Here is a 14,075-nt window from a genome sequence, read left to right on the forward strand (position 1 = left end):
TTCTACAGAGAGACCTCTGTACCCGTTTCCTATATCCTCACTGCCCAGTTACTTCTCATTCAGCTGTGCTCCGACTTTCATGTCCCTCGGTCATTTGTAGTCTCTTCTCCTTTGATGCTTTTCCTGTCTCACCTGCCTCCTACCTGTATGGAATCACTTGCTCTCATCCTTGATGTAACCTTTCTACATTCCTCTATGATGACAGATCACTTGCTGCGCTAAAACTTATTTACTGCCATCTTGATAGGTTTTATTTTCTCGGGAGCATGTATCCTTAACGATGAAAAGATAGTAAGTATCCAACAAATATTAATGGGCCAAGAATATATGCAATAGTCAATAATGGTATAATTATATTTCCTTAACCTATGGCAGACTTGGAAGCAGTAAGAAAAACTTAAGGCATGTGTGGAGCTGCACATGTACGATTCGACCACTTTGGAAATACTGGTAGGAAAATCATGAGTTCAAGGTCAGCATCAGCTATATAGAGATTTCCAGGCTTGTGTTCTAGGAGATACTGTTTCAGAAAATTCTTCAAACAAACAAACAAACAAACAAACAAACAAATCCTACCGGAAATACAGAAAGGCAGGTAGCATTCATCAGATGATAATACATGTTTAATCTTTTTCAGAAGCATGTAATGAGGACAATACTGAGAAAGATAAAAGGCAAACTACCAGTAGCCACACCAGGTGCGGGCTGATGCGGGACCAGTCCATTTGGCGAAATCCTTCCGATGGTGAACTCGTTAGAAGTAAGTATTTCTTAATAGAGAACTGCAGCGACTCTGAGATATGGCTATGATAGCATACCCTCAGTTACCTTCTCAAGTAATTTTGCTACAGGTCTCTGAATCTGACAGTGTTTCTATGGGTGCTATAACCATCAGAGCTAAAACTAGGATGTAAATCACTCTGAGCCTTCATATCTTCTTTAGATGGAATAACGGTCCTGTTTATGTTATACTTTACTGTTAGATTTAGTCATTTTCCTGAGTGAGGACCCCATGGAAGTCAGGTGGCCTCAAGTACCTGTTGTACACAGCATCAGCTCCAAAGCACAAAATGCTCTTGTGATTGTTCTTCTTTTGGCAATTGATACCTAGCTTGTATTTATGTTGCTATTTGTATCTTTTTGACACTTCTCTTGCCCCTTGAGGTGGCTTTATAGAGTATTTATAAGGAATGGTGTATTTATTTCATTCTGAGATTGTTAGGAAATGTGGTGTCTTTTGGGGGCTGCTCAAAGTGTGAATTCCATGTGGGGCCTTAGATGTGAAACTTATGTCTAGTCCCTGAGTCTTTCTAGGTTGCCCAAATCACATTTGCCACATTTTCTAAATTCTGAAAAGAATTTAGAAACGGGAAGAGTATAAATGGCCGTATTTGAAAAAGCATAGAAGGAAATATTTGAATTCTTGTTCATGGTTACTTTGTTTCTGTATTAGTATGCTAGAGCGCAGAGAGAATGCATTTCTCAGATTCAAGTGTCATGCTATCTAATTTTAACTCATCATTTCAGACAATTTATAATATAGATTCCCTCGTGTGTTATATTCTTTTTCTTCAAAAGTTTTGGCTTTACTTTTTTCCTAGGAATGCTCAGTTTCTGGCCCTTACTGAATCCTAAAAAAACATTGACTTGGCAGAAAATTAGCAGTAATAGTAAAAATATTGTTAAGAGACATTTATAGTTTTTGTTTCTAGAAAAGCTCACCAAACATGTTTTCTTTCTCTTAACTTTATGTTTGAGATGCTTTTGTCACAGAGAAAAGAATAGGAAAGAAGGAAATTAGCAAAAATTAGTGACCAACAGGGTTGATTTATATAGTCTTTTCCGAAGAATCACAGAAATAGCTTCTGAAGAAAACAATTATCCTTCAATATATATTGATCTTCTTTTATCGAAATATTAACTCTAAAATTGGGAAACATAAGGTTTGCTGGATTGCTGGCATACTTTGCATGTGATTTCCTAGACACTAGACTGGGATATAAGGAAAGAATTTAAACTCCACTTACTGGGGACACATGTGTAGCCCTCTTGGCCCCTCCCCCTGTCTCTCCTTCGGTCTCTCTGTCTCTATCTGTTTGTCTCTCTGTCTCTCTCTGTCTCTGCCTCTGTCTCTCTCTCACTCTCTGTAGAAGCAGAATTTTAAGAGTTTCATTTAATTGATTTATTTCTCCAGTCTTCTTTCCCAGGTCCACAGTAGGAAAACTGTAAATAAGATCACTTGAGGCAAAACTCCAAATATACTGTGGCATAAGGATTTGGGAATGTGGATTAATGTGTTAACGTTTTTTTTGTTACTTGGTAGGGCTCATCCTAGACACAGAATTCATCTTGTGAAAAGACAGGATTTAACATGAATTGTTCTTTCCATTGTCTTTACCGGTTAAGTGGACACGGATCAAAAATAATGTAGGAAATAGTTTCCTTACTGAGATAATGATGCAGTGTGTGCCCTGGGACACTGGAGCATTTGGGAAACAGTGTTTAGGTTGCTACTAATGTTCACAGAAAGAATATAGAGCTAGGGAGATCTATCACCTTCTATGAGAATGCTGCGGTGACCTTTGGCAGATAAATAGACTTGTGAAAATAATGTCCATAGCCTGTATGTAATACCATTGGAAACTCGAGCTGGCAAACATTTTCAAATACTTGTGGGTGAACATCTGACTCAGAATGAGGATTAAAAAGTCCAAGCCGTCTTGTTTCTGCTAGTTTCCCAGTTAGGCTTTTGTAGATGAAGGCTATCTTGTTGGATGTATAAGAAACATTGGCAGTGGAAGAACTTAGAGTATGCGAAATGTGACTTCATCCAGGGCAGCATCAAGAAGTCTCCTATTGTGATAGCAGCAGCTAGCCCTTCTCACTGATTTAGTACTCCATCTTCCTGATTTAGTACTCCATGAAGCTGTCTGTCTGCCTGCCTTCGCTTCTTGACCTTCTCCAACAGAGTCCTTTGCTATTTCTTTCTAAGTCAACATCTTGCTTCCCACATTAGGTGAGATGGGTGCTTTCTTCTTGCTTTACAGTTCAGAGCCTTGTGGCAGCTCTGCAGATCTTTTGTAATAACAATAGGCCTTGGAAAGGGAGCTGGTGGCTCAGAACTCCGCAGGGTTGGAAGTGAACTTCAGTGATGAGTCAGTGCTGGCTCACTCCCGCTCCTGTTCCAGAGTCCTGTGTGGCTCCCTGTGTGCCGTGGAAGAACAGGACAGCTGGCTTCCACAGAACTGATGTGAGCGTTCCCACTGAGGTGCTAGGTTGGCTGGACAGAGAGAGCATCAGAAAAAGAAAAGAAAAAGAAGACGGCTGGGGTGTGGGAACAGTTTCATGCACACAGTCCACTCTTTTTCCCACTCTTATGCAGCTAGCTCAGCTGCAAAAGTCAAAAGTGCGAAGAGCAACTGTTGAATCTGACTGAGTTTTCTTTATCTGCTCTTGAGAGTGGTTTCTGCAGGCTGGTGACTCACAGGCTGTCTCCACTGTCCAGGATGCCTGCTGCCTTCTCTGTTGGACATTTAGGGGGTACTTTATGAAGTACCAATAACTGGCAATGTGGAGAGGCTGTCTGCTCTTTTCTTCACTGAGAATAAAACAGCCCTGGAAAGTCAAGGGATTGGCTGCTTTGGAAATGGTGTATCCTCAGGCTTCCTAGATGAGACCCAAGCAGAGAACTATTTCTAATTCATTCCATGAGCCTTGATTGACCTTGACCTCTGTGGACCACCTGCTCATAGCTCACACCGAGATGGTTCCTGTGCTGGGAGGAAGCTTGAGCTCTTCTTTCTGTAATCCTTCTAGAAGAAAATGGCAGTGACCCTCCTGGGACTGTGATTTGAAGGCTTGTATTTCAAATCTGTTGCCCCCAAGTTGCTAACTTATTAGAGAAAAATCCTTTCTGGAAGTAATAGATAAAAGAAGAAACCCAGGTCTGGAGAGATGGCTCAGTGGTTAAGGGCACCGACTGCTCTTCCGAAGGTCCTGAGTTCAAATCCCAACAACCACATGGTGGCTCACAACCATCCATAAAGAGATCTGACACTCTCTTGTGGGCTGGCTGAAGACAGCTACAGTGTACTTAGATATAATAATTAAATAAATCTTAAAAAAAAAAGAAACCCATATTGGACGAAACACTTTGAATAAATAGGTCACACAGAGTCTAGTGCAGGAATGTGCCATGTGAACATCTTTTTTTTTTTTTTTACAAAATTTAAATGAAAAAAAGACAGTTCTAGCTACTTACATTTGTTTTTTCTTTTCATTTCTTTTTTAAAGTCTTAAATTAGCAAAGAATTAAAAGCACAATAGCAGTTTTCTGAGGAAATTTTAAAATCGGAAAGCTTTCTATTTTATAATTTTAAAGAGAGATTCTTAAAATGCGTAAGAAGCACTCATATCCTGAGAAATACTTTTGAGTATAATTTAATTTGGGGGGATTTATTTCAGATTTTAGAATTTATATAAATATTTTGTTTTGGTTTCCCTGAGAACATGGGTGGAGACCTCGGTTTTTCCCCCTTAGGAGGATATATGGTGTGCTGTAGAATTTGAACCTATACATTTTAAGAGTGCTTTGTTTTAGTAATCACCAGTTTTCTGACTTCATACAATAGACATTGCAATGAAGTGACACCCGAGTTAATATTCATTTTTCTATTTAATCTGTAATACACATGAATCTATGAGAAATATTTAGCATATTTTAATTATAATTAAAAAGAAATGATCTTGGGTGGTTTATAAGACAGGAGGGGATGTTTATATGTATATATGCAGATGTATTCATATGTGTTCACATGTATGTTTGTGCATATGCATTTACATGTGAATGCACATGTATGCACACATGTCCCTCTATCTACAGGCAGATAGCATGTGCCAACAATGGTTTGGTTTAATTTAGGTCACATTCTACTATCCTGGTTATTTCCTATGAAGAGCTTACATTTTCCTTTGTTCCTCTGCTTAAGTGCCTGAGGTCTCTATTGCAGATTTTCTAGGTCTTTCTGAACATTCCTGTTACTTAACTTTATCCATGGACGTTGCTTTGTACATAATGCTTCTAATTCTAAATGCCATTACTTAACTCCAGAATTTTTCCTCAGCTTGTCTTCTAAAATAAATTTTCCATTAAATTAAACTGTTTGGTTCAGCTAATTCTCTCCTTTGTGATTTTATAGAATTCCCATGATCTGAAGCAAAGTTAGAATGCTCTACTTAAATGGTAATCCCCATTCTGTTTAACCCATTTATTCATTTTGAAGAGTTTTTAGCTCTCATAATAGTAAGCACTTAATTGGCAGGAGAATGCAAGCCGCTCTCTAATTCACACTTGCCCGCCCTTACCAGTCACGGCTCCTTGCGATGCCACTCACCCCCCTACTTGAAGCCTTCCTCTTGGCATCCTCTGAATCTCCTCTCCATATCAACAGGCTCTGCTGTTAGGAACTCTATTATTTCTTTTCTGAGCCTCTGCCAGCTTAGAGCTGATCACCCTTAATGAACACCATTCCATCACTCCAGGGGATTCTGCCTGTGTGGAAAACACAGAAAGAAAGGCAGGTGCTCGGGCATACTGTCATATACTTAGAACATTTCTTATTTCGATGAGAGAGAGAGAGAGAGAGAGAGAGAGAGAGAGAGAGAGAATGAAGAGGTTTTGATTTAAGAGTTTTCCACAGCTCTCTTGTTTCAATGCACATTTCAACAACTAGCATTTGGCTTTCTTTAGGGTTTGGTGTATATGAAACTAAAAATTATGCCCCACTGATGTAGCACCTTGCAAGGACTGGTAGATGTAGCCTATTAAAAACCACGCATCGTATTAATTTCAGTTCCTGTCTGACACTTCATGCTCATTCATGTCTCTGAGAAGTACTAGGATCAAGTCCTTCTGACTTCTGAGCTGCTCGGTGTCCTCTCCTGCTCTAGGCAACTGTCAGATTCTTTGCTTTTCACTCTGCTGACCAAGTGTTTACACCCAGTAGCGCAGTTGCTTTCCTTGTTGTCCCAGAGCAGAACATTTAATCATCAGTTATTACGAAATGGAGCTGGCGGCTTGGTTTCCAGGTGGGGTGTGTGCAGCTGTGAGTCAGCTGTGGATGTTCCACTCTATTTACCTCCTCGGTTAATTGTAGCCACCTAGACCCCTATCCGAGAGCAGAGGTGAAGTTTCCTGACACAATTCGCTTTCAGGGTAGAATGTTCTAGGCTCACCCTGGGTTCTTTCCCTTAACTGGAGAGAAATATTGTTCATCTTTTGTGTCGAACATCTTAATATTAGGTGTGGGAAGGCCAGTGTTAATGAACTGCTAGGGAAAGGGTCCTGATGGCGTGATTACTGCTGGTGTTGAGTAAGGTATCTAACATCAGTCAACTCCTATTTTTTGTTCCCTAAATGGAACTGCTAATACCATGGTGTCGTTGTGAGGATTATACCAGTGACTTTGGGTTTTACTGCAGGAATGGATGGTGAGTTAGTTCATCAGTGTGTATTATTAGTATTATCCTTGAGCTAAGCTATGAATTTTAAGATACTTTTCTTTTCACTGTAGTTCCATTGAGCCAAATGCTAAGCACTAAGATATATAGACTAAGTTTTCTGAGACTCCCTGATATCATGGTCACAAGTTTGCTCCATTCAGTTGATTAAGAGCTTTAATGTGTCATAAAGTAGCAAGACGTTTAGAAACCATTATACAGAATGTAAAAAACATACTGCGTTGCACTTATGGAAATAGGTGTGTGTACGCATGCCTCTTTATCATTCCCCAAAACACATTTTATTTTTATTTTTCTAGATCAGAGGTTCTCAACCTCTGGGTCAAGACCTCTTTTGAGGTCAAATAACCCTTTCACAGGGGTCTCTTGACAGATATCCCGCATATCACACATTTGAATTATGATTCACAATAGTATCAAACTACAGTTCTGAAGTGGTAATGGAATAATTTTAAGGTTGGGGCTTGCTATAACATGAGGTTACAACGTACTAAAGGATGGAAGCATTAGAAAAGTTGAGAACAGCTGCTTTAGGTTAATACCAGGTTAAGAACTCACAGTTGTTTCTGTGAAGATTGTGTGGCTGTATGTTAAAGTTTCCCAAGTTATTCACAAGACAACACCTGTTGTGATTATTGTTCTTATGCTGCTGTTTTTGTTCTAATTTATTTGTATATGTTCGACATCATATGCTAGGGCGTTTGCCTTTTGTTTGTTTGTTTTCGAGACAGGGTTTCTCTGTGTAGCCCTGGCTGTCCTGGAACTCACTCTATAGACCAGGCTGGCCTCGAACTCAGAAATCCACCTGCCTCTGCCTCCCAAGTGCTGGGATTAAAGGCGTGTGCCACCACCGCCCTACTGGGCATTTGCCTTTTAATCTTCATCATATATTTGTCTGCCGCAGATTTTCAAGCGCTTCCCCATCATCCTAAAGTCTTCTGATCCTTCCTTGCCAGCTACATGGCTGGGCTGAAGTGAATTAGGGGGATAAGAGCTTACCACTGACCTGAGATGTAGCTTCTCATTTGTGAATTTTTCAAGCCTCTAAGAAGAACTGGGGCCTGGGAATTATCTTCAAGATCATCTAAAAAAATGTTAACCTCTGAAGAAATAAATAGCATTTAATTATCAAGACCACAAGTGCTGTGGTCTAGATAATTTCAGTTCTCCAACCTCAAACTTCCTGCATCTGAAAATTCTGAGAACTCGTACAAACATTCTTTATTCGTTTGTAGACTGTTTTTATGTGAAACTTTTGGGATTAGGACTTGAACTAAAACTTTGACAGAACGCTTTGTTTACTACTGAGTTACATTGAGGATTGAGTCATGATCCATGCAGGTGTAGCTTTTGCATGTGAAATTTATGATCTTGTGGGAGAGGCAGTTTCTCCTGAGATTGTTGCTTGTGTTAGCAATACCTCTGGGAAAACTGCAGGGCTACTGTGTGTATTCATGGGCGAAGTCCAAGTCCTGACATGGGAAGGATATTAGAGAGCGCATTGCAGAGGAAGGCCATGCCTTTGATTCTACCAAAATGGTTTAGATAACTGAAATTGTGTGTGTGTGTGTGTGTGTGTGTGTGTGTGTGTGTGTGTTACAAGTCTAAAGCACAGAACACTTTTGGATCTAGAAATAAAAGAGGGAATAGCTGAATGGAGTCGAAGTTTTGCATAAGCTGGGGTATGACGTGTGTGATTTAGGGGGAGAGAGGGAAAGACTTGCTTAGGTGAAGACTGATAGGGCTGGAGTTTTCACCTGATAAGGTGTATGCTGTTTCAATCCGGACTTATTTGGAAGATTGTTTTTGAAATACTTTGAGAAGTAAATGGAAATGAAAAGGACTGAAGTCTGTAACAAACTCTTGATAAGACTGTTGTGTTAATCAAGATAAGAAAGGAAGGTGTTTTGTCTAGATTATGTCCGAGGATTCCAGGTAGGAAGAAACAAGAAGTGGGTTTCTCTCAAGAGTCTCCCTTTCAGATCTTTCAATAGGGTCTCACTTTAGGCAAGACTGGCTTAGAACTCTCTATGTAGCCCATGCTGGCTTCAAACTCATGGTAACCCTCCTGCCTCAGCCTCCAGAGTTCAGATGTGAATCATTTGGTATTATCCACAAGGCTTATTATTTTGTGAGGTGAGGTCAGCCAGATGAAACCAGTGCTGGGAATGAGGCCAAGGATTTTAGTTCAAATAAATGTTAATTGCTATGCAAGGACAATGAGGAAAAGCACTTAAGGACCTATCATCAGAGGGTTTCAAGTGATGAGGTATGGGTATAGGGAAAAAAGACATCAAAAGTCTTACAACTAAAAGAACAAAAATTAATATTCCAGAAAGGATTCTATTGTTTCAGAATCAAGATAGGACTAGTTGTTGTAACTGGATAGGAAACATGGAAAGACAAGCTCAAATATAATAATGGAAACTATGGATTTAAGGCGTGTAGGGGGAACCATGTTAGCTGAGGTCAGGGTCTACGTGTGGTCATGGAGATGAGCCGCTGACATGGTGGTTCATCGAACTCAGAGGACTAACTACAACAAAAGCTTTGGAGACTTTTGAAAAAGTCCCATGCTGTCTAGCAGGGAAGCAGAGGTACAGGTGTTTCTTCCTGTTAACAGACCCAGTGTGGGCTAAAGCTAGGGCTTTAGCCATTTGTGTGCTGCACCTGGGTTCTGTGCTGAACTGTCCTGCAGTAGTGTCAATACTCAACAGATGATATTGCTGTTGCCTGCTGTGTGCTTGTATCTGCTTGTGTGTAGATAGGACAGTGGCTTGATATCCCCAAACTAATCCCCGGAAAAGGTGGGAAATGATGCAGATCATTTGAAGCTGATGGTCTTGATTATTATAGGACTCTAACCAGTTTTTTTCTTTTTCATGCAGTACAGTAAATATACAACATCGGAGTGAAAAAGTATATACATCATGATGAGTATCACCTTCATGATATAAACATTTATAGCTATCTGTATCCTGTATAGATAACATTGCATATATATTTTCTTACTACAAGGTATATGGCCACTGGAGAGTCTGGTGAAACTGACATATAGGGGGAAAGGGTATCCAGTTCATTTTGTGTGTACCTAGTCTGCATTTCTGCTCACATCCTTAAGTGAATTGTTTTATTCCATTAAATGTAATTCAATAATATTAAAACAAAACAAACAAACAAACGAAAAACCCCAAGTGCTCCTACATAGCCAAAATAAAAGGTTCGGGAGCTGCTTCCTGAGACAACAGAGTCTACCCAAGCTTCAGGTTGTAGGCAGGCTAGGAAATTTTATTTATTTACTTTTTTTCAGGTTTTGAAAACAGCAGAAACCACCACATAATTTGGGGGATGGGTGACAGTACAAATGGAGAGGGAGAGAGACAGAGAGAAGGGAGGGAGGGAGAGAGAGAGAGAGACAAAGACAGAGAGACATGAGAGACACAGAGAGAAAGACAGACCGAGACACATACAGAAAGAGGGACAGAGAATAACCCTTATTGCAAAACCACTGTGAATTTTAAGCAGAGACAGGGCATTGAACTCGATGCTGGGCCTTTTTAAGAACTGGGCTCTCTGTAGATATCCATAGAGGTTATATATGTCAGTAAAGTTGGGTGTGGATGGAGTGGTAGTCATGAAGGATCAGGGATCTAGTTTTGTTAAGCATAAAACAATACTACATCCTAATTTTGTAATTTACTTCCCTCTGATGTCTTGCAGTTCAAGGTGAGTGAGGTTTTCTGGGATTCGGCAAATCTGTTGATCTCTTAGTTACCAACACTGAGTAGCCGGTGTAGCTGAGGGAGAAGGAGCTATGAGACTCTCTCTATGAGACACAGTGTCTCATAGGCATGTGTGTCTATGAGACACAGTGAAGCTTCTCCATTTGCACCAGCTACAGCCTACAGGAGGGTGAGAACTGCTTTCAGCTCAGTCCATGACTCAGAACAGAGGGCGAGGGTGTGCACAATGAGAGAGGTTGTGGAAACTCCTTTTAACCCCTTTCAGAAGCTCTGTTCCCTTCTCCACACAGCAGAGGGAAGAATCAATGCTATAACTTGTCCTGTTTCTTTCAACTAGTCCTCTGGAGTCAGGAGCAAATCGCTGCTACACAGTTCTCCAGTAAAAGCGGAACTCTTCCCAAGTTTCTTGGGTTCAGCAGCAAGATACACAAAAATCAGGGGAAATCGCTCTAAAGCTCTCCACTGGTGCCATTAGAGGGCGAAAATTACATTAAGCGAAACAGAGACGGGAGCGGATACAGAATGTGTTCTGCCTTGGAACATTATTTAATTAAATACATTTGCTATGGCTCTTGAGAACTTGTGAGAACTTGGCCTGGAAAATTTAAGAAATAGAGATTCCCACCATCTCAAATTGTCATGAATAATTGATTCATGCCAGTGTAACCAGAAAATGGCCATTCTGCGCGTCTCTGGATGCTGCCTCCATTGCTTGCCCCCTTTCCCACTTTGCAGGCTGTCCTATCACTATTCCTTTGACATTACAAAGCTGCTGTCCTAGTCACAGAGAGTGACAGAGGCAGCCACGTGTCCCACTTCTTTAATGAAGTCAAACAACTCTGTCTACAATAATTTACTATTGGAAACAAAGTTGGACCCATTTTCCTCTAAATTCAAATTTTTAAGACTTGAGTTAAGGCAGCTGATGCTTGTGTTGACAATTTCTTTGTACGATCCATAATATATTAAAACTGTTGACATTCTAAATAACTTTAAGTAACATGGTTATTTTTTTTAAATGGCTTAATTTCTAAGCTAATGATCCAATGAAATAAAACATGTATAACTATTAAAATATGCCTTTAAATGATAACTTGAATAATACTGACTTTTCTCTAAGTTCCAAATTTGTTTGAAATTACTAAAGACTTGTTGACTAAAATCTTATTGTTTGAATGCCTTTAAATATTACATTGGTTGTGCATCTCAGTCCCGAATTCTTAACGTTAAAGATTTCTGGATGACAATGGAAAGGGGACAGCTGATGCTTAGTGAATCAAAGAGTGTGTTATATGACTGTGACCCTTTACCCAGCAGGCATACCTCTGGTTTAGCCCGAAGGTGACATCTGAACTCTGACTAGCATCTTGTCATCTGAGTCATGACTCTGTAGTATATGCTTGAGCCAGGGCTTCTTTTAACGTCATCAGTTGACATAGATCTTCCCTTTGAAGAGGTGACTTAGTTTCTGCTATTTTACAAATATGGAAAAACCTTCATCTTTGTTAGCACCAAAATCTGTTCCACCTAAGATTTTCAAATCCGCAATTCACTTTCTTCTTTTTCCACAACTTTGCTTTAGAAGTAAATATGGCTTCCAGGGCTATAGATGACAGAAGAAGAAAATCGTAGAGGTACCATTCAAGGTTCTTTTGTGCTTGGTAGATACACTCCAGTAGACTGATTTCCTTCTTTATCCTTTCTTTATCCTTTGATGGAACATGACTCCTGGTGGACATTTCCTCCCTCTATGCCTCCAGTTCTGCTGTCTGCCTCTCTAGTGAGCCTGGCTTTTCCTTCTTTGAGGAGCCTGTGAGTGTCTTACTGATGTGAGGCTTAACGTACCATTCCTTCTAAGCTTAGGTCAACCCTGATATCTTCCCAGATACCACATCCTTCTTCACTCAATGCTCTTTTCTGTTTTAGCCAGTGCCATGATTTGTGACTTTGGTCAAGTCTATGCCTACAGTCACCTGGCTCTAAGTCATGGAGATTAGCCCAATTCCAGAACCACAGGACACTCTCAGGAAATGATCCTGGGTGATTGAATCTGAGACTAACATCAGGCCTGCTTTTAATCTCACCACTCCTGTTTATGAATCCGTTCTAAGCTCTTCTTCCTTCATCTTTCAGAGTTGGTCTTCCTTTGTGCTTCTTCTGTCTTTTCAGCTAACGGCAAGGCCAGTGCCTTTGCTGTCAGCACTGGTTTTGAGGTTGCAGTCCACTTGCATGTGACCTGCTCATCCACTGCTGGGCTGAGGTCGCCTCAAGACAAAGTTGGCATCTCAGTGAATTTTGTGGCACCCTTCGTACACATGGGGTAGGACCACTCTCCGGTTGTTTCATCTCTTCTGTGTTCATTGTTGGATAAAGGAAAGTTTTTTTTTTCTTCTTATCAGAAGGGAGGGACTTTGTGATGTCTTAGGTCTTCCAGAGCTTTTTTATTTATTTATTTTTCTCTAACATGTATTTCAATACGAAATTCTAGACCACTACCTTAGGCAAAAGCTCCTATTGCTTTACCATCATTAACCATAAGGCTGTAGCCTGCCTTACTATTGAGCTGTGGGAAAAAGTTGGAATAATTGCAATATCCTATATGCCTTCCATATTTCATCTTTGTTGTAATAAATTCAAGACACTTTCTGGATTTAATATAAACTTGACATCTTAGAAAAGAAACTGCTTTGGTTTTCATGACTTCGAGCTTGGTCTCTCTCCAAGGGAGAGGTAAGAACCTTCGCATATGCCACTCTTTTTTAAAACACCATTTCTTTTTCAATAAGAAGAAATCTAAAAAGACTGAAGTTGAAGATGTGGGTGGGGCAGGGACAAGATGGTGTGGTCACATCCCTCTGTGGGGAGCAGTGGCTCCCAGTCTTCATGTTAGCTTAACAAACAGTTTTCCAGGTCCCGCCCAAACCAATTAACTTGGAATCTTGTGGGAGTGGAACTTACCCATCCTTGAGTTCCCTGGATAATTTCAGCCTGCAGAGAAACCAGTAAGGTCTGCACTTGAATGTACTGCCCCAGAACAGATGCGTTTGTAGAATAATCTGAGTGTTAGTTATCAGCTAAACATTTGCCTTCAAGGAACAAAAAATGAAAAGAAAGCAGTTTCTTATAATTAATAAAAGGACTAACACCCCGTCTGTGTGACTGGTAGAGTAGGTACCAGCTTTTTCTTCTTTTTAATCCCATAGTCCTTTGGGGAAATTGTTTTCTCAAACGTTGTTCAGACGTGTTTCTTACTTTTAGTTTCACTATGCATGGCTTGTCAGTCTCATTATATTAAAACAGAACTATTTAATTTGCACATGTAGCCGTGTTAAATGGCAGAATGAAAGGACTTCAGAGTCTTTTAGATGTAATCTTAAGGAATTATTTGATTGTCTTAGTATTCTTGATACCTTAAATAAAAATCAAAGTTTATCTTATATATGAGTGAAAGTCTAAAGATGAAGATCATTTTATCTTATTTTATGAAGAATTACACACACCTGCCTCTTTCATCTTCCTTTGATACTGTGTCTTGAATTGGAGTAAGCTTTCTCTTTCAGTTTAAAACCGCCTAGACTGAGCAGTCTCTAATCAAGTGTTTGTAGATAAATTGGAAAGAATATCTTAACTATTGCATCTAGAGTTTGTTCTTGGAGGAAAGCGAAGTCTTCTGTAATAGAGATAGGGTTTACCAAGGAGAAGCCATATTAATAAGAGGAAAAAAATCAGCTTTTTGAATAATATATGAATCCATATGGTATCAGTGGTATCAAGGCATTTGGGACAATACATAATTAGTTTCAATTCCCTTTG

General features: G+C 39.9%; 1 protein-coding gene across 1 annotated transcript in view; it reads left to right on the plus strand.

Annotated features, from left to right (window-relative positions):
- Mdfic (MyoD family inhibitor domain containing) overlaps positions 1 to 14,075 on the plus strand; it is an 81,299-nt gene that overhangs the window by 18,998 nt on the left and 48,226 nt on the right. Inside the window, exon 3 of the mRNA XM_052173257.1 lies at positions 638 to 760. Coding sequence (XP_052029217.1) covers positions 638 to 760 — 123 coding nt within the window. The remainder of the gene's footprint in view (positions 1 to 637; positions 761 to 14,075) is intronic.

Source organism: Apodemus sylvaticus, chromosome 2 (genome assembly GCF_947179515.1).
Source record: "Apodemus sylvaticus chromosome 2, mApoSyl1.1, whole genome shotgun sequence".
In the NCBI taxonomy this organism is placed as follows: Eukaryota; Metazoa; Chordata; class Mammalia; order Rodentia; family Muridae; genus Apodemus; species Apodemus sylvaticus.